This window comes from Pseudophryne corroboree, chromosome 1 (assembly GCF_028390025.1).
Source record: "Pseudophryne corroboree isolate aPseCor3 chromosome 1, aPseCor3.hap2, whole genome shotgun sequence".
NCBI classification, from domain to species: Eukaryota; Metazoa; Chordata; class Amphibia; order Anura; family Myobatrachidae; genus Pseudophryne; species Pseudophryne corroboree.
The window spans coordinates 148,365,838-148,392,158 of NC_086444.1; the positions used below are offsets into that span (position 1 = coordinate 148,365,838).

Consider the following 26,321-nt stretch of genomic DNA (forward strand, 5'->3'; position numbering starts at 1 on the left):
AGTCCAGCAATGCCTTCAGTTACAGTGTAGACCATGGGTAGAAGGATGCTGGGTCTTAAAATCCCACAAAAGCGGACACCCATAGGTGTCTACTTGCAATCAGGACCCAATACTAGGTGAATGGTCACTTGTAATTCTAACTGAACAATTACATTGCACTACTTACTCAAACTGTATGGCAAAGTATTTGAAAAATCCCACAATAAGATCACCCAGGTGTACTTCATTTTTGGACAGGTACTGAGGAACGTGGCGAGGAGCGTGATGGACAAGCTGTAACTGCATAGAAGGGCTAAAACATTCCTGGCAGAGAAACAGAACAACGCTGGTAAAATGGTCCATATCACATGCATAACGTGAATGTAAATGACATTTCATACAATTCATATTATACTGCATACAACATATACAGACATGTGTATAGAAACCCAATGACACAGGGATCTTCTTACTAGCAGTATGACATATCTGACATGCCTGAAATATGCCCCATTAGGAGTCTCTTTATTAGACACAGGTTGTTACAAAAGGGGCACTCCTAGTGCTGTCATGGATATTTGCGCTAAACCAACTCTATATAGGAGATACTTTTTATAAACAAAATTATATTATATACACACACAGGCTGAGCGTCCCAGATCCAAAAATCTGATATCCAAAACCCCACACTGTTTGTGTGCGACAGATAGTGACACCTTTGCTTTCTGATGGTGCAGTGTACATAAACTTTGTTTTAAGCAGAAAAGGACAAAAAATTATTTTATAAAATTACCTTTAGGCTGTATGTATAGATGAAACAAATTACATTTTGTGTATGTACACAAGCTTTGTTTAATGCACACAATTATTAAACAGTGTATAACATTACCTTCAGGCTATATGTGTAAGGTGTATACAAAAACAAAAAGTATTTTGTGTTCAGACTTAGGTCCCATCCCCAACATCTCTCATTATGGTTGGCAAATACTCCAAAACACAGAAAAATCCAAAATGCTTCTGGACACATGAATTTAAGATTTGGGAGACTCAACCTGTACAAACAACATTTTTTACAAAGCAATACCAGTCAATTTGCCATAAACAGGCAAGGACCCCACGTTAAGCTTTTTTCCTAAAGTTATCAAGAATGAAATCAATAATAGGATTTTGGTACTTACCAGGTAAATCCTTTTCTTTGAATCCATAGGGGGCACTGGAGTACTCTTGGGATATGGACGGGCGTAGCCGAACAAGGGCACTGAATATTTAAATTTAGGACCCTCCCCCCCCTCCATATCCCCGAGTACCTCAGTGTACGACCTCAGTGTTTTTTACTGAGCGAACAGGAACGATATAGAGAGGTTGACAATGGAGAATACCTATAACATAACGGACAACACAATGTTGACCCATAACCTTACTGTCAACTAAACAGTTGACACCATAACCGATAGAACTTTATAATTTGAACCAATCGGTGAAAATGTGTTACCATAAGCTCCTTTGAGCTTAATATCAATGAAGTAAAACTTGTTACCCTAAGCTCCCTTGAGCTTAACACAACCCAGGTAAAACTGCTCTGGGTGGGCGTCCAGTGCCCCCTATGGATTCAAAGAAAAGGATTTACCTGGTAAGTACCAAAATCCTATTTTCTTTATCATCCACTAGGGGTCACTGGAGTACTCTTGGGACGTACCAAAGCTTCCCTCGTGGGCGGGAGAGCTGTTTGATACTTGTAACAGTAGGCAGCCCAAAGCTAAATGCTGATGGCGCCACCATTTATAACGTGTAAACGTGCACAAACATGGTGCACATGAAGGCTATATAGCCGCGTTTTAGACACTCCACGACCCACTGGGTCTGACATTCCCACAGAACCTGTGGCATGAGCTATTACTGACGTAGGCGATTGTAACTTAGCCTTAAAGTAAACCTGACTTGTAGTCATTATTATTACCCAACTGGATAATGTCTGCTAAGAAACTGGCTAACCCCAGTTGGCAGTATCATAGAGAACAAACAACGTATTTATATCACATACTGTTGACGTTCGGGACATATATAAACGCGTAATGCGTGTACCACATTCAGAATTCTAGAATGTGCTGTCCACACAGGAACCCCTATTGGTATATTGATGTGAAGAATACGAAAGCGTGATTCGTCCGAAGATCTGCTTTGTCATGAGAAAACTCAAATACGGTGGCTTGGAATACAAGGCACCCAAATATGAAAACAAAACCCTTGCCGAAGCCAAGGCTATAAGAAAATTGTTTTCCAAAGTGAGAAACTTAATTCCCATTTGTTGAAAGGGTTCAAAATATGAAAACTGTAAGAAATCTGAACCCAACTTCAAGTCGCCTGGCGCTGTAGGTGGGATAAATAGAGTGTGAACTTTGATGACACCTTGTAGAAAGATGTGTACAGACGCCAATAGAGGCAAACGTCTTTGAAAATAAGTTTACCACACAGATACCTGCACTCTTCGTGCAGATCAACGCAGTTTTCCATCCCACCCCGTTTAACAGAATACGGGTTACTTGAAGGATGATGTTGGAAACTTCTGAGGTTTACAACCTATGTAAGCACACGAAATTTTGTAAAAATGAGCTGCCTTAAACGGCTTACTATTTCGTAACATGGTTAGTATAACCGATACTGTAATGCTCAATTTCTTAAGAGGGCGGTCTGCACCCTCACCCCGTCAACCGCAGCTGCGGTACCTAGATAATAGGTACATAGGTAACTATGGGTAAACTAACGTTCCCTGATGTAACAGGTTGGACGTATTATGAGCGGGCCAAGATCGTGTGCAAGTATTCCTTGAAAATTCGAGAAGCAAACTTCTCCGAAACCCATGAGCTACCACCAGTATGACTGTGACAACTGTCTTATGAGCCGTTTTGACAACAGAGAGAGCAGCGGAAACTGGTGGAGCCAGATACACGATGATGAATGACCACATGAATGTGAGAGACTCCACCGCCACTGCCCTTGTGATCTGTTTTGTACACATACTGAGCTTTTGTAACTGTGGCGAGATGCCATCATGTATACTTGAGGGTAACCCCCTTCTGTGGACTCACCTATGAAACACCTCTGGATTTAATGTCCAGTTTTCAGGATCCAAATTCTGACGGGTGAGATCCTCTGTCTAACAGATGTCCACTCACGTAATGATCTCTTGACATTTTCACATAATGGTGTTCTGAGCCATTGAGGATTTGAGTCACATGCCGCATTGCCATGCGGCTTCTTGGTTCTCACTGGTTGTTGTGTATGCAACTGCCGTTGCCTTGTTTGACTGCTTAAGGCCAGCGTGAGACAGGCATCAAACATTTACCTGAAACTCATGGTTGTTCCTCTCCACAGAAATCTTTAGTAAAAGGCGAAAGATTTATTCGTTCTGAAGAGAAAATAGAGTATATACCTGGTCAGACTGAAAGCGAATCATGTATTGCATTGTAAAATGCACAGAGTTCTAGGACCTTTATCGACAGCAATCTGTCGTGTTTTAGAACCTTTGTCGCTGATTTTAACTACAAATCCTGACCCTGTGCGACTGTCGTCCAGAGTATATGCACCCTTTTCCCTCTGTGGGAAACGCGAGTGAAGGGTGGTGAACTAAATTGAAAACACATCTTTATTCTTAATAGGTGAATACACCAATGTACCGCTAGTGTGCGTGTTTTGCACTAATTACTAGACGTACATTTGTTATTGCTGGTGTAGTAGGTAAAAGTCTTTGATTTACCGTATTTATCATCTTACCTAGGCATTGACATCGTTTAGACGGAATTAGATGCGATTGTTTTCGAACTTGATCTGCTACCGCAGTATACCTTAGTAGCGCAAGTTAGAGGAACTTTGTTGAGACAGAGTTCTTATGTGAGATGAGCTATCATCCCAACATCACTTTGGTAAATACCCAAAGCGATAAGCAACGGTAGATATGAAATGGTTAATGGTTGTGGCGATTTGCAAACGCTAGAACCTGTGATGAACATACCGGACTGGGTAAATACGCATTGTCAAGATCAAATGCAATTATGCAAATTTTGTGGCTCCAATAAGCAAATACTAACCGCAGAAAATCCATTTTCTACTGTAGTAAATGACTTTTGATATTGCGACAGAGCTGTTTGGTCTTGCTAAAACAGAGGTGAATAAATAACTCTGACTCTGTTGGCGTACTACTGCCTGGTTTATAAACCAGCAAAGACTAAATGACAACCTGCCAAACCGTTCGACAGAGGCAGTTTTGTACCTTAAGCTGTAAATAGCTGAGACATGTATGAGTTGAAGTCCTGAAACCTCGCAAATGTAACATGTAAAGACGCGCTTCCACAATTGTAAAAGAGGTCATTAAACCACTGGCTCTTATAAAGGAATAAAACGCCGTTACAAGTATTGTATGCGCTAATGGCAGAATATCCTAAAGGGATAAAATGGCGTTACACATATATCAAATTTAGGAGCAAACAAGCTCTGGTCTTGTCGCACTTAACTAGCGACAATGAAAATAACCGGCGTTAGCAGAAGCTTTACAGATATACTTTGCAGCGTCTTTTAACAGTGATCGGCATGGTTCCATACATAGATTCTAGTGACCCAAATGTATCTGTGGTTTTTATAATGTTTTCCAAAACCCCGCACTATCTGAATGCTGGACTAATGTACACTTCTCACTTGTAGTTATCGGTGTGAGATTTGACATAGAATCGTGCATTAAATTATAAGACTAGTGAAATAAACACTCTGGTACCCAAAGGAAAATTGTCACTTTGGAAAGACTGTCTTTTGTTAGCGCTGGCGGAGTTATTCTGAGACTCCGATTACCGCTGTTTTAATTTGAATTGCCAATGTTAACATTTTTAGTCTGCACTAGAGCCTTATTTGCTATGTAGACAGACATCATAATAGGCAACAGACAGACACTTGCACGCCTTAATAACATTATTATATGGCATATATCTCTATATATATATTGCTGAACAGCATATTTATTAGGAAACTAAATTGTTCTTTATGTGAAAAGCAGTTCACATGGGCATGAAACCCGAACCAAATTCCTACTAACACCCCTGCGCCTTCTGGTGGCTTAACGATGTAGGGCAGGAATGTTCTAGAATTATCCTGAAGTAAAAATTCCCACTAACACCCCTGCGCCTCCTTGTGGATTAGAGGTGTATGGTCTAGAATTATAACTGGAAAACCAGCAATGATTAAAATGGCCGTCATGCCATGCTTTCACAGAAAATCACAGTAGTTTACCTGCTGCAGTTTTAATATATATAGGCTTAATAGCCTATTATACAGTTACTATGCTTATATACAGTTATAACCCAGTTGTAGGATACAGTAAAATATATGCATTTAGTCAAATAATATGAGCACTGCCTGCAGTGTATTTATTTTGCAACCTTAACCAAAAATAACAGAAAACTTGGTTAAACGTGCAATAGGTTATGCCACTGATAACCTATTGCCAGCCAAAGCCTCATATATATATTATATATATATATATACAAAGTGTTTACACATATAATCAGTTCATACTGATATTATAGACAGTTATGCCAGCAAAAGCTTTATTATATATTATATATATATAAAACGTGCTGTATATCACAGTACACAGTGTACATTGTTTAAAGTGCTGCGCTGCTTGAACCCATGCAGCCTTTGCTGCTGCTATGGGTATTATTCCCCCTCCCCCCCCCCCCCCCCTGCATCCCCATGTTACCTGCAGCGTACGGGGATCGGGTGCAGGGAGAGCAGGAGAGCCTGTATCTAGCGCCGGGGAGCCGACCGGAAGCTCCTTCTTTCAGCAGTACACAGTCTCCCTGTGTCTGCGGTGTTTCACTGGGAGAGTGGCCGGCGTCCTTGAGTGACGTGCGGCCGCTCTTTAGTACACAGGAGAGTGTCGGCGGCGTGCCGGGCCATCCGAGCAGTGAGAGCGGCCGGCGTCTGAGTGACGTGCGGCCGCTCTGTTTAGATGAGCGCCCGGAGAGTGCGGCATAGCGGTGCCGCATCAGAGCAGTGAGAGCGCCCGGAGAGTGCGGCATAGCGGTGCCGCATCAGAGCAGTGAGAGCGGCCGGCGTCTGAGTGACGTGCGGCCGCTCTGCTTAGTTCAGCCAAGGAGTCGGCGCTGCGTAGTGGTGGCGGGCCCTCAGAGCAGTGAGAGCGGCCGGCGTCTGAGTGACGTGCGGCCGCTCCGTATAATGTAAGGAGAACCTTTCTCATTCTAACCACTATCAGGTGGAACTTCATTGCTTCAGCGGGACCCGTCAGCGGCGTGCTCAGCGGCGGCCAGCTCCCTGTACAGTTAACACTCACACAGCAGGGCGGCAGCGTGAGCTGACCGCCCTGACCCCCTCACCATACCTTGTAGTGTCGTACTTCTGTAAGCTCCGTCCAGATTGTGACGGGGCTTCCATCCTGGCTGTGACGGGGCTTCTTACTGTAAGCACCGTCCAGTTTTCAGCTCTCCTCCTGGCTGTGACGGGCTTGTAATCTCCGTCCAGTTGCAGTAGGAGACAGACTGCCTGTGGCTGTGAGGGTGCTCTTTGTGAGGACCGACACGCCATGCGCTGCCTTGTAGCGCCTGTGGCTGTGAGGGTGCTCTTTGTGAGGACCGACACGCCATTCGCTGCCCATGCAGCGGCACTATCCCGGACCCATGTTTTTCCAGAAACTGGGAAGGGATGTGCTAAGTGTAAAAATAAAAAGTAAAAATTTAAAAATAAAAATCCAAGTGTGGATATACCACAAGCCTTGTTCGTGCTGTGAGCACCGAAAAAACACTGAGGTCGTACACTGAGGTACTCGGGGATATGGAGGGGGGGGAGGGTCCTAAATTTAAATATTCAGTGCCCTTGTTCGGCTACGCCCGTCCATATCCCAAGAGTACTCCAGTGACCCCTAGTGGATGATAAAGAAAAGTGGCAGCTCCTACTTGTAGACTTAAGTGGTGCTGCAGTTGCCTAGCTACTGCTGGCGGCACACCGCATATAGGTAGTCTGCATAAGTGGTGCTGCAGTTGCCTAGCTACTGCTGGCGGCACACCGCATATAGGTAGTCTGTATAAGTGGTGCTGCAGTTGCCTAGCTACTGCTGGCGGCACACCGCATATAGGTAGTCTGTATAAGTGGGGCTGCAGTTACCTACTGTAGCTACTGCTGAAGGGACCCTGTACATCACATACAGATATTCTGCATAAGTGGGGCTGCAGTTGCCTAGCTACTGCTGGCGGCACACCGCATATAGGTAGTCTGTATAAGTGGTGCTGCAGTTGCCTAGCTACTGCTGGCGGCACACCGCATATAGGTAGTCTGCATAAGTGGTGCTGCAGTTGCCTAGCTACTGCTGGCGGCACACCGCATATAGGTAGTCTGTATAAGTGGTGCTGCAGTTGCCTAGCTACTGCTGGCGGCACACCGCATATAGGTAGTCTGTATAAGTGGTGCTGCAGTTGCCTAGCTACTGCTGGCGGCACACCGCATATAGGTAGTCTGTATAAGTGGGGCTGCAGTTACCTACTGTAGCTACTGCTGAAGGGACCCTGTACATCACATACAGATATTCTGCATAAGTGGGGCTGCAGTTGCCTAGCTACTGCTGCCGGCACCGAGTACACCACATACAGATATTCTGCATAAGTGGGGCTGCAGTTGCCTACTGTAGCTACTGCTGGCGGCACCCAGTACACCACATACAGATATTCTGCATAAGTGGGGCTGCAGTTGCCTAGCTACTGCTGCCGGCACCCAGTACACCACATACAGATATTCTGCATAAGTGGGGCTGCAGTTGCCTAGCTACTGCTGCCGGCACCCAGTACACCACATACAGATATTCTGTAGAAGTGGTGCTGCAGTTACCCGGCTACTGCTGGCGGCACACCGCATATAGGTAGTCTGTATAAGTGGGTCTGCAGTTACCTACTGTAGCTACTGCTAGCGGCACCCAGTACACCACATACAGATATTCTGTAGAAGTGGTGCTGCAGTTACCCGGCTACTGCTGGCGGCACATGGTACACCGCATACAGCTGAGACTCACAACACTGTGGGGCAGATGTACGTATTAAGCCTGGAGAAGTGATAAAGCAGTGATAAGTGCAAGGTGATAACGCACCAGCCACTCAACTCCAATATGTAAATCGACAGTTAGGAGCAGATTGGCTGGTGCGTTATCACTTTGCACTTATCACTGCTTTATCACTTCTCCAGGCTTAATACATCTGCCCCTATGTGAGGGGTGGTCTTCTGTATACCGGCGGTCGGGCTCCCGGCGCTCAGTATACCGGCGCCGGGAGCCCGACCGCCGGCATACCGACACTTATTTTCCCTCGTGGGGGTCCACGACCCCCATAGAGGGAGAATAAAATAGTGTGGCGCGCGTAGCGCGCCACCGTGCCCGTAGCGTGGCGAGCGCAGCGAGCCCGCAAGGGGCTCATTTGCGCTCGCCACACTGTCGGTCAGCCGGCGGTCGGGCTCCCGGCGCCGGTATGCTGGGCGCCGGGAGCCCGACCGCCGGCCAGCCGTAGTGAACCCCTATGTGAGATGAGCAGAAGCCATGCCAGAGCCAATGACTCCTTATTTATCACTGCAGGACAGTCCAGGACTGTCACCTGCTCCCTGCATTGCACTAGTGTTAGGTACCAGGGCGGAGCTCACTGTGGTGGAAGCTTAGGGGCAGATTTTTACTAGGCGGTTGCCACTGAAAACAATGAAACCTTTAAATCTGCAATTATTAAATACTACAGACATAAAAATGCAATGAAAACTATTCATGAATTGGCTGCTCTAGATACTAAACCATGGCTATTAAATGTCAGTCAGGTGCCATATATAATATATCCCACAGACTGCACCAGCAAATAAATGCAAATCCCAATTGCCAGCGTACACGATGCTATCTAATGCTGCTCTGGACCTTGGTATTTGTGGTTATTGCACGGATACTTTACATATAACTGTATTTTATTTCCCTCTTCTAGCCCAAACACAAAGGACATTAGCGTTGCACTGAAAAACATTTATGAACTACAGACTCTTAAACCTGCCTCAGATATGAGAAGCATTCAGTCAAGAAGGAATGATCATAGCGTGTGATGTATCACTTTCAGGTTTAGTAATACATTTATGGGGAGATTCAAATGTGGGCGACTAAATAAATGGGCATCTATCAATTGTTGCTCCAAGTAGACACCCATTAGCCGCAGCAGACACATTTTTTCTTGCAGACATTGAAAGTGAGAAGAAAAAAAATGTGTGAAAAGTGCGTAGTGTGGGCGGCCAAATCAGGACTTTAGATGCCCAAACAAGACTGTTTTAGCTGTGCAAAGGTATGTTAAATACTAAAGGGTGTCATCGGAGCAACAATTGAAACGCTTTGATAAACGCCCATTCATTTAGATGCCCAGCAGGGGGCGGCAGGAACTTTTGAATCACCCCCTTATTTTTTTGCAGATACTTTCTAAAGGACCCTACTACATAAGCAGCCCCTGTCTCAACACAGAAATGCTTCTGGTTAAAGCTGAATGTGCTATGTGGTATTAGAGAGTTTGAGACGGCTGATGACGATGAACACCCTCCAATTTTATTTTGGATTTTAATTTACCAGTATATGAAGTACTACGCTGACAGTCACACAGACTGTAAAATTAAAAAAATAACCGTGCCGTATATACAGCACATAGACCATGCAGAGGAATAATTTAATAAGGGAAATGCACAAAATTCAACACAGATGGAAAAAATAAGATTTTACTTACCGGTAAATCTATTTCTCGTAGTCCGTAGTGGATGCTGGGGACTCCGTAAGGACCATGGGGAATAGACTGGCTCCGCAGGAGACAGGGCACTTTAAGAAAGAATTAGGAATACTGGTGTGCACTGGCTCTTCCCTCTATGTTCCTCCTCCAGACCTCGGTTAAGGAAACTGTGCCCGGAAGAGCTGACAGTACAAGGAAAGGATTTTGGAATCCAGGGTAAGACTCATACCAGCCACACTAATCACACCGTATAACTCGTGATAAACTTACCCAGTTAACAGCATGAACAACAGAGCATCAGATAACCCTGATGTAACCATAACATAACCCTTATTTAAGCAATAACTATATACAAGTATTGCAGAAGGAGTCCGCACTTGGGACGGGCGCCCAGCATCCACTACGAGAAATAGATTTACCGGTAAGTAAAATCTTATTTTCTCTTAACGTCCTAATGGATGCTGGGGACTCCGTAAGGACCATGGGGATTATACCAAAGCTCCCAAACAGGCGGGAGAGTGCGGATGACTCTGCAGCACCGAATGAGCAAACACAAGGTCCTCCTCAGCCAGGGTATCAAACTTGTAGAACTTTGCAAAAGTGTTTGAACCTGACCAAGTAGCCACTCGGCAAAGCTGTAATGCCGAGATCCCTCGGGCAGCCGCCCAAGAGGAGCCCACCTTCCTTGTGGAGTGGGCTTTTACTGATTTTGGAAGCGGCAATCCAGCCGCAGAATGAGCCTGCTGAATCGTGTTACAGATCCAGCGAGCAATAGTTTGCTTTGAAGCAGGAGCACCCAGCTTGTTGGATGCATACAGGATAAACAGCGACTCAGTTTTCCTGACTCTAGCCGTTCTGGCTACATAAATCTTCAAAGCCCTGACTACATCCAGTAACTCGGAATCCTCCAAGTCACGAGTAGCCACAGGCACCACAATAGGTTGGTTCATATGAAAAGATGACACCACTTTTGGCAGAAATTACGGACGAGTCCGCAATTCTGCCCTGTCCATATGGAAAACCAGATAGGGGCTTTTGTGTGACAAAGCCGCCAATTCTGACACACGCCTAGCCGAAGCCAAGGCTAATAGCATGACCACCTTCCACGCGAGATATTTTAACTCCACGGTTTTAAGTGGCTCAAACCAGTGTGATTTCAGGAAACCCAACACCACGTTAAGATCCCAAGGTGCCACTGGAGGCACAAACGGGGGCTGAATATGCAGCACTCCCTTTACAAACGTCTGAACTTCAGGCAGAGAAGCCAGTTCTTTTTGAAAGAAAATGGATAGGGCCGAAATCTGGACCTTAATTGACCCCAATTTTAGGCCCAAAGTCACTCCCGACTGTAAGAAGTGAAGGAAACGGCCCAGCTGGAATTCCTCTGTAGGGGCATTCCTGGCCTCACACCAAGCCACATATTTTCGCCATATACGGTGATAATGTTTAGCAGTCACGTCCTTCCTAGCCTTTATCAGCGTAGGAATAACCTCATCCGGAATGCCTTTTTCTGCTAGGATCCGGCATTCTTGTAGCTCTGGATACCAAGTCCTTCTTGGCCAATCCAGAACAATGAGTATTGTTCTCACTCCTCTTTTTCTTATGATTCTCAGCACCTTGGGTATGAGAGGAAGAGGAGGAAACACATAAACCGACTGGAACACCCACGGTGTCACTAGTGCGTCTACAGCTATCGCCTGAGGGTCTCTTGACCTGGCGCAATACCTCTGTAGCTTTTTGTTGAGGCGGGACACCATCATGTCCACCTGTGGCAGTTCCCAACGCCTTGCAATCTGCGTGAAGACTTCTTGATGAAGTCCCCACTCTCCCGGGTGGAGGTCGTGCCTGCTGAGGAAGTTGTCCACTCCCGGAATGAACACTGCTGACAGGTACGTGATTCTCCGCCCATCGAAGAATTCTGGTGGCTTCCGCCATCGCCACCCTGCTCCTTGTGCCGCCTTGGCGGTTTACATGAGCCACTGCGGTGATGTTGTCTGATTGAATCAGCACCGATTGGTCGCGAAGCAGGGTCTCTGCTTGACTTAGGGCGTTGTATATGGCCCTTAGTTCCAGGATATTGATGTGCAGACAAGTCTCCTGACTTGACCACAGACCCTGGAAATTTCTTCCCTGTGTGACTGCCCCCCCACCCTCGGAGGCTTGCATCCGTGGTCACAAGGACCCAGTTCTGATTGCTGAATCTGCGGCCCTCGAGAAGGTGAGCACTCTGCAGCCACCACAGAAGAGACACCCTGGCCCTGGGGGATAGGGTGATCAGCCGATGCATCTGTAGATGCAATCCGGACCACTTGTCCAACAGATCCCACTGAAAGGTCCTCGCATGAAACCTGCCGAAGGGAATGGCCTCGTATGACGCCACCATCTTTCCCAGGACTCTCGTGCAGCGATGCACCGACACCTGTTTTGGTTTTAAGAGGTCTCTGACCAGTGTCATGAGTTCCTGTGCCTTCTCCGTCGGGAGAAAAACCTTCTTCTGGTCTGTGTCCAGAATCATGCCCAGGAAGTGCAGACGCGTCGTAAAAATCAGCTGCGACTTTGGAATATTCAGAATCCAGCCGTGCTGTTGTAACACTTCCCGAGAGCGTGCTACACTGATCAGCAACTGCTCTCTGGATCTCGCCTTTATGAGGAGATCGTCCAAGTATGGGATAATTGTGACTCCTTGCTTTCGCAGGAGCACCATCATTTCTGCTATTACCTTGGTAAATATTCTCGGTGCCGTGGACAGACCAAACGGCAACGTCTGGAATTGGTAATGACAATCCTGTACCACAAATTTGAGGTACTCCTGATGAGGTGGATAAATGGGGACATGAAGGTAAGCATCCTTTATGTCCAGAGACACCATAATATCCCCCTCCTCCAGGCTTGCGATGACCGCTCTGAGCGATTCCATCTTGAACTTGAACCTTTTCAGGTATATGTTCAGGGATTTTAAATTCAATATGGGTCTGACCGAACCGTCCGGTTTCGGTACCACAAACATTGTCGAATAGTAACCCCTTCCCTGTTGAAGGAGGGAAACCTTTACCACCACCTGCTGGAGATACAATTTGTGAATTGCAGCTAACACCATTTCCCTCTGTATGGGGGAAGCAGGCAGGGCCGATTTGAGGTAACGGTGAGAGGGCATCACTTCGAATTCCAACTTGTATCCCTGAGACACCATCTCTATAGCCCAGGGATCCACCTGCGAGTGAACCCACTTGTGGCTGAAATTTCGGAGACGCGCCCCCACCGGGCCTGGCTCCGCCTGTGGAGCCCCAGCGTCATGCGGTGGATTTAGTGGAAGCCGGGGAGGACTTCTATTCCTGGGAACTAGCTGTATTGTGCAGCTTCTTTCCTCTACCCCTGCCTCTGGCAAGAAAGGACGCACCTCGGACTTTCTTGCCTTTTTGTGATCGAAAGGACTGCATTTGGTAATACAGTGATTTTTTAAGTTGTGAGGGAATATATGGCAAAAAATTTGACTTTCCAGCCGTAGCTGTGGAGACCAGGTCCGAGAGACCGTCCCCAAACAATTCCTCACCCTTGTAAGGTAAAACCTCCATGTGCCTTTTTGAGTCAGCATCGCCTGTCTATTGCCGAGTCCACAGGACCCTTCTGGCAGAAATCGACATAGCATTTATTCTAGAGCCCAGTAGGCTAATGTCTCTTTGGGCATCTCTCATATATAGGACAGCGTCTTTTATATGCCCCAGGGTCAGTATTATAGTATCCTTGTCCAAGGTATCAAGTTCCTCAGATAAGGTATCTGTCCATGCTGCTACAGCACTACACATCCAGGCCGACGCAATTGCCGGCCTTAGCAGGGTACCTGAATGTGTATAAATGGATTTCAGGATACCCTCCTGCTTTCTATCTGCAGCATCTTTTAGGGTGGCTGTATCCTGTGACAGCAGGGCTACCCTCTTGGATAAGCGTGTTAAAGCTTTGTCTACCCTAGGGGAGGATTCCCAGCGTAACCTGTACGTTGGCGGGAAAGGAAACGCCATAAGCATCAGTTTGGAAATCTGCAGTTTCTTATCTGGAGATTCCCAAGCCTTTTCACATAACTCATTTAACTCATGTGAAGGGGGAAAGGTCACCTCTTGCCTTTTTTCCCCATACATATAAACCCTCTTGTCAGGGACTGGGGTTTCCTCTGTGATGTGTAACACATCTTTCATTGCTATAATCATGTAGCGGATGGCTTTAGCCATTTTAGGCTGCAACTTTGCATCATCGCCATCGACACTGGAGTCAGAAATATCCGTGTCGATATCTGTGTCAACAATTTGGGATAGTGGGCGCTTCTGAGACCCTGACGGCCTCTGCGCTGTAGGATCAGGCATGGGTTGAGACCCTGCTTCAGCTTTATCCAACTTTTTATGCAAGGAATTAACATTATCATTTAAAACCTTCCACATATCCATCCAATCGGGTGTCAGCGGCGACCCCACATTCATTTGTACCCGCTCTGTTTCCACATAGCCTTCCTCGTCAAACATGCCGACACAAGCGTACCGACACACCACACACACAGGGGATGCTCTATTTGAAGACCGCCCCCACAAGGCCTTTTGGAGAGACAGAGAGATAGAGTATGCCAGCACACACCCCAGCGCTATATTACCCAGGAGTCACACAGTAACTTAGTGTTAACCCAGTAGCTGCTGTATATACTGTTTTTGCGCCAAATTTATGTGCCCGCCCCTCTTTTTACCCTCTTTCTACCGTGATTCTGCAGGGAAGAGCCTGGGGAGCTTCCTCTCAGCGGAGCTGTGGAGAGAAAATGGCTCTGGTGAGTGCTGAGGAAGAAGCCCCGCCCCCTCAGCGGCGGGCTTCTGTCCCGCGTTTTGTGTAAATAATGGCGGGGGCTCATGCATATATACAGTGCCCAACTGTATATATGCTGCTTTTGCCAAGAAGTACCCAATTGCTGCCCAGGGCGCCCCCCCTGCACCCTACAGTGACCGGAGTGTGTGGGTTTAGTGTGGGAGCAATGGCGCACAGCTGCAGTGCTGTGCGCTACCTCATATGAAGATTGGAGTCTTCTTGCTTCTCACGCCGGCTTCCGTCTTCTGGCGCTGCGAGGGGGGCGGCGGCGCGGATCCGGGATCGGACGACCAAGGGTGCGTTCCTGTGTACGATCCCTCTGGAGCTAATGGTGTCCAGTAGCCTAAGAAGCAGGACCTATCTTCTAGTGAGTAGGGTTGCTTCTCTCCCCTCAGTCCCACGTAGCAGAGAGTCTGTTGCCAGCAGATCTCTCTGAAAATAAAAAATCCTAACAAAATACTTTCTTTTTTAGCAAGCTCAGGAGAGCTCACTAAGGTGCACCCAGCTCGTCCGGGCACAAATTCAAACTGAGGTCTGGAGGAGGGACATAGAGGGAGGAGCCAGTGCACACCAGTATCCTAATTCTTTCTTAAAGTGCCCTGTCTCCTGCAGAGCCCGTCTATTCCACATGGTCCTTACGGAGTCCCCAGCATCCACTAGGACGTTAGAGAAATGCAATATACTCAGGATTGAACAGCACAACACACCTTTATAAAAGTCTTGAACTGCAGACAAAAGTGACCCCTCCAATCACATTATACCTGTGTCATTCAGTGGCACAGTATCATTCTCACTGAGGTAACAAACTTCATAAAGGGGAAACTGTTTCTTATTTACCAGTACGGACGTAAAGTACTGTTGCCTCATCTTCACTTATTATAAAGAGATTAACAATCAATTAGAGTTTCAATTCTTGTGCAGAGGAGTAATGTAAAAGTGATACTTACTGGGTATTTTTTTTGTAGTGATGGAAGGACTGGTTCAGGTAGAGCTAAAATGTAAAAATAAGATTTTACTTACCGGTAAATCTATTTCTTGTAGTCCGTAGTGGATGCTGGGGACTCCGTAAGGACCATGGGGAATAGACGGGCTCCGCAGGAGACATGGGCACTTTAAGAAAGAATTTAGATTCTGGTGTGCTCTGGCTCCTCCCTCTATGTCCCTCCTCCAGACCTCAGTTAGAGAAACTGTGCCCGGAAGAGCTGACAGTACAAGGAAAGGATTTTGGGAATCCCGGGTAAGACTCATACCAGCCACACCGTATAACTTGTGATAACTTTACCCAGTTAACAGTATGAACAATCACAGAGCATCAGATAAACTCTGATGCAACTATAACATAACCCTTATTTAAGCAATAACTATATACAAGCATTGCAGAAGAAGTCCGCACTTGGGACGGGCGCCCAGCATCCACTACGGACTACGAGAAATAGATTTACCGGTAAGTAAAATCTTATTTTCTCTAATGTCCTAGTGGATGCTGGGGACTCCGTAAGGACCATGGGGATTATACCAAAGCTCACAAACAGGCGGGAGAGTGCGGATGACTCTGCAGCACCGAATGAGCAAACACAAGGTCCTCCTCAGCAAGGGTATCAAACATGTAGAACTTTGCAAAGGTGTTTGAACCTGACCAAGTAGCCGCTCGGCAAAGCTGTAATGCAGAGACCCCTCGGGCAGCCGCCCAAGAAGAGCCCACCTTCCTTGTGGAATGGGCCTTAACTGATTTAGGCAGCGGCAACCCAGCAGCAGAATGAGCCTGCTGAATCGTGTTACAGATCCAGCGAGCAATAGTTTGCTTTGAAGTAGTCGCCCCAAGCTTGTTGGAAGCATACAGGATAAACAAAGATTCTGTTTTCCTGACCTTTGCCGTTCTGGCTACCTAAACCTTCAAAGCCCCGACCACATCCAGTGACTCTGAATCCTCCAAGTCAGTAGTAGCCACAGGCACCACAATAGGTTGGTTTATATGAAAGGATGAAACCACTTTCGGCAGAAATTGTGGGCGGGTCCGCAATTCTGCTCTATCCGCATGGAAAACCAGATAAGGGCTTTTATGTGACAAAGCCGCCAATTCTGACACATGCCTAGCCGAAGCCAAGGCTAATAGCATGACCACCTTCCACGTGAGATATTTTACTTCAACCGTTTTGAGTGGCTCAAACCAGTGTGATTTCAGGAAACCCAACACCACGTTAAGATCCCAAGGTGCCACTGGAGGCACAAACGGGGGCTGAATATGCAGCACTCCCTTTACAAACGTCTGAACTTCAGGCAGAGAAGCCAGTTCTTTTTGAAAGAAAATGGATAAGGCCGAAATCTGAACCTTAATGGAACCCAATTTAAGGCCCAAAGTCACTCCCGACTGTAGGAAGTGAAGGAAACGGCCCAGCTGGAATTCCTCCGTAGGGGCATTCCTGGCCTCACACCAAGCCATATATTTTCGCTATATGGTGATAATGTTGAGCCGTCACATCCTTACTAGCCTCTATCAGCGTAGGAATGACCTCCTCCGGAATGCCTTTTTCTGCTAGGATCCGGCGTTCAACCGCCATGCCGTCAAACGCAGCCGCGGTAAGTCTTGGAACAGACAGGACCCCTGTTGCACAAGTCCTGTCCTAAAGGCAGAGGCCACCGGTCCTCTGAGAGCATTTCTTGCAGATCTGGATACCAAGTCCTTCTTGGCCAATCCGGAACAATGAGTATTGTTCTCACTCCTCTTTTCCTTATGATTCTCAGCACCTTGGGTATGAAAGGAAGAGGAGGAAATACATAGACAGACTGGAACACCCACGGTGTTACCAGTGCGTCCACAGCTATCGCCTGAGGGTCTCTTGACCTGGTGCAATATCTCTGCAGCTTTTTGTTGAAGCGGGATGCCATCATGTCCACCTGTGGCAGTTCCCACAGACTTGCAATCTGCGTGAAGACTTCTTGATGAAGTCCCCACTCTCCCGGGTGGAGGTCGTGCCTTCTGAGGAAGTCTGCTATCCAGTTGTCCACTCCCGGAATGAACACTGCTGACAGTGCGCTTAAGTGATTCTCCGCCCAGTGAAGAATTCTGGTGGCTTCTACCATCGCCACCCTGCTCCTTGTGCCGCCTTGGCGGTTTACATGAGCCACTGCGGTGATGTTGTCTGACTGAATCAGAACCGGTTGGTCGCGAAGCAGGGACTCCGCTTGACGTAGGGCGTTGTATATGGCCCTTAGTTCCAGGATATTGATGTGAAGGCAAGTCTCCTGACTTGACCCCAGCCCTTGGAAATTTCTTCCCTGTGTGACTGCCCCCCACCCTCGGAGGCTTGCATCCGTGGTCACCAGGACCCAGTCCTGAATGCCGAATCTGCGACCTTCGAGAAGGTGAGCACTCTGCAGCCACCACAGGAGACACCCTGGCCCTGGGGGATAGGGTGATTAACCGATGCATCTGAAGATGTGATCCGGACCACTTGTCCAGTAAGTCCCATTGGAAGGTCCTCGCATGGAACCTGCCGAAGGGAATGGCCTCGTATGATGCCACCATCCTTCCCAGGCCTTGAGTGCAGTGATGCACTGACACCTGTTTTGGTTTTAATAGATTCCTGACCAGTGTCATGAGCTCCTGAGCTCTCTCTATCGGGAGATAAACCCTTTTCTGGTCTGTGTCTAGGCTCATGCCTAGGAGAGGCAGATGAGCTGTAGGAACCAACTGCGACTTTGGAATATATAGAATCCAGCCGTGTTGCCGTTACACTTCCAGAGAAAGTGATACGCTGTTCAGCAACTGCTCTCTTGATCTCGCTTTTATGAGGAGATCGTCCAAGTACGGGATAATAGTGACACCTTGCTTCCGCAGGAGCACCATCATTTCCGCCATCACCTTGGTGAATATTCTCGGAACCGTGGAGAGACCAAACGGCAACGTCTGAAATTGGTAATGACAATCCCGTACCGCAATTCTGAGGTACGCCTTATGGAGGTGGATAAATGGGGACATGAAGGTATGCATCCTTTATGTCCAGAGTCACCATAAAATCTCCCCCTTTCAGGCATGCAATGACCGCTCTTAGCAATTCCATCTTGAACTTGAACCTTTTCAGGAATATGTTCAGGGATTTTAAATTCAATATGGGTTTGACCGAACCGTCTGGTTTCGGGACTACAACATGGTCGAATAATAACCCCCTCCTTGTTGGAGGGGAACCTTGACCACCACCTGTTGAAGATACAATTTGTGAATTGCAGTTAACACAGTTTCCCTCTCGTGGGGGGAAGCCGGCAGGGCCGTCGGTGAGGGGGCATCTCCTCAAAGTCCAGCTTGTATCCCTGAGACACAATATCTATTGCCCAGGGATCTAACAGGGAGTGAACCCACTTGTGGCTGAACTTACGAAGGCGTGCCCCCACCGGGCCTAGCTCCGCCTGTGGAGCCCCAGCGACATGCGGTGGATTTTGTAGAGGCCGGGGAGGACTTCTGTTCCTGGGAACTAGCTGTGTTGTGCAGCTTCTTTCCTCTGCCCCCGCCTCTGGCAAGAAAGGAGGCACCTCAGACTTTGTTTCTTTGTTCGAAAGGCTGCATTTGATAATGTCGTGCTTTCCTAGGCTGTGCAGGAATATAAGGCAAAATATCAGAATTACCAGCTATAGCTGTGGAGACCAGGTCCGAGAACCCTTCTCCACACAATCCTCAGCCTTCCATATGCCTCTTAAGTGTCGGCATCATCTGTCCATTGCATATTCTACAGGACACGTCAAGCAGAAATCGACATAGCTTTGACTCTAGGACCCAGTAGACTCATGTCTCTTTGGTATGTATGTATGTATGTATGTATGTATGTATGTATGTATGTATGTATGTATATATCTCTCTCTCTTAAGACAGCATCTTTAATATTATATATATATATATATATATATATATATATATATATATATATATATATATATATATATATATATATATATATATATATACACATATACACACACACACACACATATATATATATATACACACACATATACATACACACATATACATACACATATACATACACACACACATACTAGGGTCTCAATCTCTGCTAAGGTACCTGTCCACGCTGCCACAGCGTTATAAACCCATGCCGACACAATCGCCGGTCTGAGTAGTGTACCAGAATGTGCACGCTATCTGCAGGATCACTGAGAATAGCTGTTACGTCAGGGCTACCTTTTGGGCAAACGTGACACCCTAGGGGAAGATTCCCATCGTATCCTGGCCCTAGTGGGGAAAGGATACTCCCTGAGAATTCCTTGTGGGAAACTGCAGTCTCTTGTCTGGAGATTCCCGCTCTTTTTCATCATGAGAGGAGGGAAATTTACCTCAGCTTTCTTCCCCTTAAACATGTGTACCCTTGTGTCAGGGACAGATGAGTCATCAGTGATATGCAAATCATCTTTTATTACAATAATCCTATATTGAATACTTTTCTGCCATTTTGGCTGTAACTTTGCATTATCGTAGTCGACACTGGAGTCCGACTCCGTGTCGATATCAGTATCTATTATTTTGGATAGTAATCATTGAGAGACTCTGAAGGTCTCTGCGACATAGGGACAGACATGGGTAGATTCCCTGTCTGTTCTCTAATCTTTTGTGCAATAAATTCACCTTAGCACTTAATTACACATATCCAAACAGGTGTCGGCGTTGTCGGCGGAGACACCCTCTCACACACATTTGCTCCATCTCCTCCTTAGGGGAGCCGTTTACCTCAGACATGTCGATACACACGTACCGACACACCACACACTCAGGGAATGCTCATCTGAAGACAATTCCCCCATAAGGCCCTTTGGAGAGACAGAGAGAGTATGCCAGCACACACCCCAGCGCTATTAACCCAGAAATAACACAGTTACTTAATGTTAACCCAGTAGCTGCTGTTTATATTGATTTTTGCGCCTAATTATGTACCCCCCCTCTCTTTTTACCCTCTTCTACCGTGTAACTGCAGGGGAGAGGCTGGGGAGCTTCCTCTCAGCGGTGCTGTGGAGAAAAAACATGGCGCTGGTGAGTGCTGAGGAAGAAACCCCGCCCCCTCGATGGCGGGCTTCTGTCCCGCTTTCATGTACAATTTTTGGCGGAGGCTCATACATATATACAGTGCCCAACTGTATATATGCAAACTTTTGCCAAAGAGGTCTCTAATTGCTGCCCAGGGTGCCCCCCCTGCGCCCTTACAGTGACCGGAGTATGTGGGTGTAGTGTGGCAGCAATGGCGCACAGCTGCAGTGCTGTGCGCTACCTCAGTGAAGACTGGAGTCTTCTGCCGCCGATTTCGAAGTCTTCTTGCCTCTTTCACCCGGCTTCTGTCTTCCGGCTCTGCGAGGGGGACGGTGGCCCGGCTCCGGGATCGGACGACGAGGGTGAGATCCTGTGTACGATCCCTATGGAGCTAATGGTGTCCAGTAGCCTAAGAAGCAGGACCTATCTGCAGAGAGTAGGGCTGCTTCTCTCCCCTCGGTCCCACGATGCAGGGAGTCTGTTGCCAGCAGAGCTCCCTGAAAATAAAAAAACCTAACAAAATACTTTCTTATAGCAAGCTCAGGAGAGCTCACTAAACAGCACCCAGCTCGTCCGGGCACAGATTTAAACTGAGGTCTGGAGGAGGGACATAGAGGGAGGAGCCAGAGCACACCAGAATCTAAATTCTTTCTTAAAGTGCCCATGTCTCCTGCGGAGCCCGTCTATTCCCCATGGTCCTTACGGAGTCCCCAGCATCCACTAGGACGTTAGAGAAAAATATTTTTTTTTACTGAAACTCAAAATTAGGAAACAAACTTCAAATACACTTGTCACACACACTTTCCCCAGAGCCTAGTGCCTACACTGCTGCAGATGCCATAGCAATGACAGATCAGATTTTTAGTAGGAATATATACCTAAAGAAAGACAGATTTACTTAAGTGCGAAAGAAAGAGAGAAAGAGAGAAAAGAGAAAGAAAAGAGAAAGAGAGAAAGAAAGAAAGAAAGAGAAAGAGAGAAAGAAAGAGAAAGAGAAAGAGAGAAAGAGAGAAAGAAAGAGAAAGAGAAAGAGAGAAAGAGAAAGAGAAAGAGAGAGAAAGAGAGAAAAGAGAAAGAAAAAAGAGAAAGAAAGAAAGAGCAAAAAAAGAAAAGACTGTAGACTCTGCCTTATTATTAGTAATTGCTCATCGTTACAAAACACACCAATGGCTTAGTCAGGATAAACATTATTAACAGTGCAACCAATATACCTGATTAACTCCCAACTCTGTAGACTACTTTACTTATTGCCTTGTTCGGATCTCTAGGATATCCGGCCACCAAGTGATCTCAGATTCTAAGCAAATAAATCGGCTGTGTTAACATTGGCTTAGCCCACAAAACTGCTGTCTCCATTATGTGTAGGAGAACACAAGGAATCCAGCAGAAACCTTTACATACCAGCAGTGATATACATGCAGATATGAATGGAAGGTTACCGTAGGAGAATGCTTTTGTAAGCAAAACAAAGGGAAAAAAAAAAAAAGAAACACAATACAGTAATATCTATGTGCACTTATTTCCCCTGGTACAGCAAATGATGCTGCAGGCTCTCCAAAGGTACTGTTAGGTAGCTATACCTGCAGAGACTTCATCCCCCTCATTTTACCCCACTCCCTTATTCTGTCACGCAGCCTCTGATGTATGGCTAATCAGGCACACGGCGCCTTTCTTCACTAATGAGGACGGTTCTACTGCAGTCACAGCTGTGAGTAAGAGTCAGGCCCACAGGGGAAAGAACTGTACATGGTACACAGCCCCCACGCTCATCACTTCCCAGCCACCTCTCTGCATAGTCTACCATCCAGAGCTGTGTCCCTCCTTGTACTGCTCTATACTGATCTTACAGAACAGCCGTCACCATGTCTGCAGTGTATCATATAATAGTTAACTTACTTTGTAAATAGTGCAAAACCATCAAAACAAGACTATAGCTGCTCAGGGTCCCGCGGCTGGCATCATTTATGCCATGATGACTGGCCCACCTCTTGATCACCAGTACTAATGGGCGAACACGGTTCTCTACTGTGAAAGAATAGAGAACAGAAAAATGTTAAAAAAATAAATAAAAAAAAATAGGATTTTGGTACTTACCAGGTAAATCCTTTTCTTTGAATCCATAGGGGGCACTGGAGTACTCTTGGGATATGGACGGCTTCCGTAGGAACAGCACTGAATATTTAAATTTAGAACACTCCACCCCTCCATATCCCAGAGTACCTCAGTGTTTTTTACTGAGCCGAACAGGAACTATAGAGAGGTTGACAATGGAGTATTACATATAACATAACGGACAATAACGAAGTTGACACATAACGTTACTGACAACTAAACAGTTGACACCCTAACCAGCACTTGATAATTTGAACCAGTCGGTGAGTGTGTTACCATAAGATCCTCAGAACTCACCACAACTAGGTAAAACTGCTCTGGGTGGGCGTCCAGTGCCCCCTATGGATTCAAAGAAAAGGATTTACCTGGTAAGTACCAAAATACTATTTTCTTTTTCATCCACTAGGGGTCACTGGAGTACTCCTGGGACGTACCAAAGCTTCCCCCGTGGGCGGGAGAGCTGTTTGGCACCTGTAACACTAGGCGGCCAAAGCTAGATGCTGATGCCGCAAACGTATCAAACTTGTAAAAGCGCACAAACGTGTGCACTGAAGACCATGTAGCCGCACGGCAAAGCTGCGTCGTAGAAGCTCCACGACCAGCTGCCCATGAAGTTCCCATAGTGTGGAATGAGCTGTTACTGATGTAGGCGGCTGTAACCTAGAATGAAGGTAAGCCTGACGTATGGTCAGTTTTATCCATCTGGATAAGGTCTGCTTAGACGCTGGCCAACCCATCTTGGCAGCATCATAGAGAACAAACAACGTATCCGTCTTACAAACTGTAGACGTCCGGGATACATAAACGCGTAAAGCGCGTACCACATCCAGAGTTCCAGAATGTGCTGTTAACACAGGAACTACTATTGGTTGATTGACGTGAAAAGATGACACTACCTTTGGTAAGAAAGCGGGATTCGTCCGAAGTTCCGCTCTGTCATCATGAAACACCAAATACGGTGGCTTGCATGACAAGGCACCTAAATCTGAAACACGCCTTGCTGAAGCTAAGGCTAGAAGAAAAATTGTTTTCCAAGTGAGAAACTTTATATCCACTTGCTGTAAAGGTTCAAAATATGAAGACTGTAAGAAATCTAAAACCAGATTCAAGTCCCATGGCGCTGTAGGTGGAATGAATGGAGGCTGTACTCTGAGGACACCTTGCAGAAAAGTGTGTACCGACGGCAATAAAGCCAATCTTCTTTGAAAATAAATCGACAACGCAGATACCTGCACCTTTAGTGTAGATAAACGCAGTCCTCCATCTAACCCCGTCTGGAGAAATAACAAAAGACGGGATAACTTGAAAGCGGATGTCGGAAACTTCCGAGCTTCACACCAACCTATATAGGCATGCCAAATTCTGTAATAATGAGCTGCCGTAACTGGCTTCCTAACACGTAACATGGTTGGTATAACAGATTCCGGAATGCCCTCTCTTCTTAAGAGGGCGGTCTCAACAACCACCCCGTCAAACGCAGCCGCGCTAAATCGGGGTAAAGGAACGGACCCTGTTGTAACAAGTCCGGACGTAGAGGGAGCGGCCAAGGATCGTCTGCGAGTAGTCCGTGGAGATCTGAGAACCAAGCTCTTCGAGGCCAATGAGGCGCCACTAGTATGACTGTGACGGACTCTCTTTTGATCCGTTTTAGCACTAGAGGGAGCAGCAGAAACGGTGGAAACAGATACACGAGGCTGTATGGCCACGCGATTGTGAGAGCATCCACCGCCACGGCCTTTGGATCTCTCATTCTGGACACATACTGGAGTGTTTGGTGATTGTGGCAAGACGCCATTAGGTCCACCTGAGGGTAACCCCACCTGTGAACCAACATGTGAAAACACCTCTGGATTTAATGCCCATTCTCCTGGGTGAAAATCGAGACGGCTGAGATAATCCGCCTCCCAGTTGTCCACTCCCGGAATGAACACTGCCGACAATATCACCTGGTGATATTCTGCCCAATTGAGGATTCGCGCTACTTCCCGCATTGCCATGCGGCTTCTTGTTCCTCCTTGTTTGTTGATGTATGCGACTGCCGTTGCGTTGTCTGACTGCACTTGGACAGTCTGAGAGCGAAGCATGTGTACTGCTTGTCGTAGTGCATTGTAAATTGCGCGGAGTTCCAGGACATTTAGACAGCAATCTTTCGTGATCCGCCCAGAGACCCTGGAGTTGACAATTTTGAACTACAGCTCCCCAACCTCTGAGACTCGCGTCCGTCGTTAGAATTATCCAATTCCAGCCGCCGAATAATTTCCCTGCGGTTAAATTGTGTTCCTTGAGCCACCAGAGTAGAGACACCCTTGCCCTTGGCGACAACCTCACCCTGTGGTGAATCTGCAGATGCGAGCCCGACCACTGTGCGAGCACATCCAGTTGAAAAGGACGTGAGTGAAATCTTCCGAACTGAAGCGCTTCGAAAGCTGCCACCATTGCGCCTAAGAGGCGAATGCACAAATGTACCGAGACTGCGTGGCTTGAGCACTAGTTGTACTAGATGGCGAATAATCTGTACTTTCTGTTGTGGTAGGTAAAATTCTTTGATTTACCGTATCGAGAATCATACTTAGGAATTGAAGGCGTTGAGACGGAATGAGATGTGATTTTTTGAAGTTGACAATCCAACCGTGGTGAACTAGTACATTGTACGTTAGCAGCGCATGTTGGAGAAGCATCTGTTGAGACAGGGCTTTGATGAGCAGATCGTCTAAATACGGAACTATTGTCACTCCCAGGGATCTGAGATGAGCTATCATCACAGACATCACTTTGGTGAATACCCGAGGCGCTGACGATAGGCCAAACGGTAGAGCCTGAAACTGGTAATGGTTTTGGCGTATTGCAAACCGCAAGAACCTCTAATGAGGCGGCCAAATCGGAATGTGTAAGTACGCATCCTTGAGATCTAACGCAATCATGAATTCCTTTGGCTCTAAACTTGCAATCACTGAGCGCAGAGATTCCATCTTGAATCTGTAGTAAGTTACATACCGATTGAGACCCTTTAAGTTCAATATTGGCCTGACTGAGCCATCCGGCTTCGGTACCACAAACAGACTGGAATAATAACCCTGACCCTGTTGGTGTACAGGGACCGGAATCAAAACTGCTGAAACCAGTAGGGAGTGAATGGCAATTTGCAGAACCGCCCTCTTGTCGTCCGACAGAGGCAGTCCTGTCTTGAAAAACCGCAGTGGCGGAAGACAGTCTAACTCTATTTTGTAACCTCTTAACACTAAATTGCGGATCCACCCATCCGCGGATGTCTGGAACCACGCCAAATGGAACGTCTGAAGGCGTGCTCCCACAATCGGAGAACCGAGATGGGCTGGTAGCCCGTCATGCCACTGGCTTGTCGGTAACTTTAGCGTCCTGACGACTTGTGTTGGTTTGTTGGAAACCACGTCTACCAGGCGTGGCTGTTCCTCTACCACGTCTTCGAAAGGACTGAGGTCTAAAGGATTTGAACGAAGGTCCACAGTACCTCCTTCTTGGTACCGGTGGAGGCAATGGTAAGAAAACCGACTTTCCTCCCGTAGCCTCAGAAATCCATGTGTCCAATTCAGGACCAAACA

The 26,321-nt window shown here is 46.8% G+C and overlaps 1 protein-coding gene and 1 non-coding gene across 3 annotated transcripts in view; both read right to left on the reverse strand.

Moving 5' to 3' along the window:
- Window positions 1-26,321, reverse strand: part of TENT2 (terminal nucleotidyltransferase 2) — a 144,832-nt gene that overhangs the window by 41,277 nt on the left and 77,234 nt on the right. For both annotated transcript variants that reach the window (XM_063963497.1, XM_063963501.1), the window contains 3 exons: window positions 22,528-22,656; window positions 15,548-15,591; window positions 167-303 (listed from right to left, as the gene is read on the reverse strand). In XM_063963497.1, coding sequence (XP_063819567.1) covers window positions 167-303; window positions 15,548-15,591; window positions 22,528-22,656 — 310 coding nt within the window. The remainder of the gene's footprint in view (window positions 1-166; window positions 304-15,547; window positions 15,592-22,527; window positions 22,657-26,321) is intronic.
- Window positions 3,291-3,405, reverse strand: LOC134961521 (U5 spliceosomal RNA). The gene has a single exon (XR_010187922.1). It is a non-coding gene; the product is annotated as a U5 spliceosomal RNA (small nuclear RNA).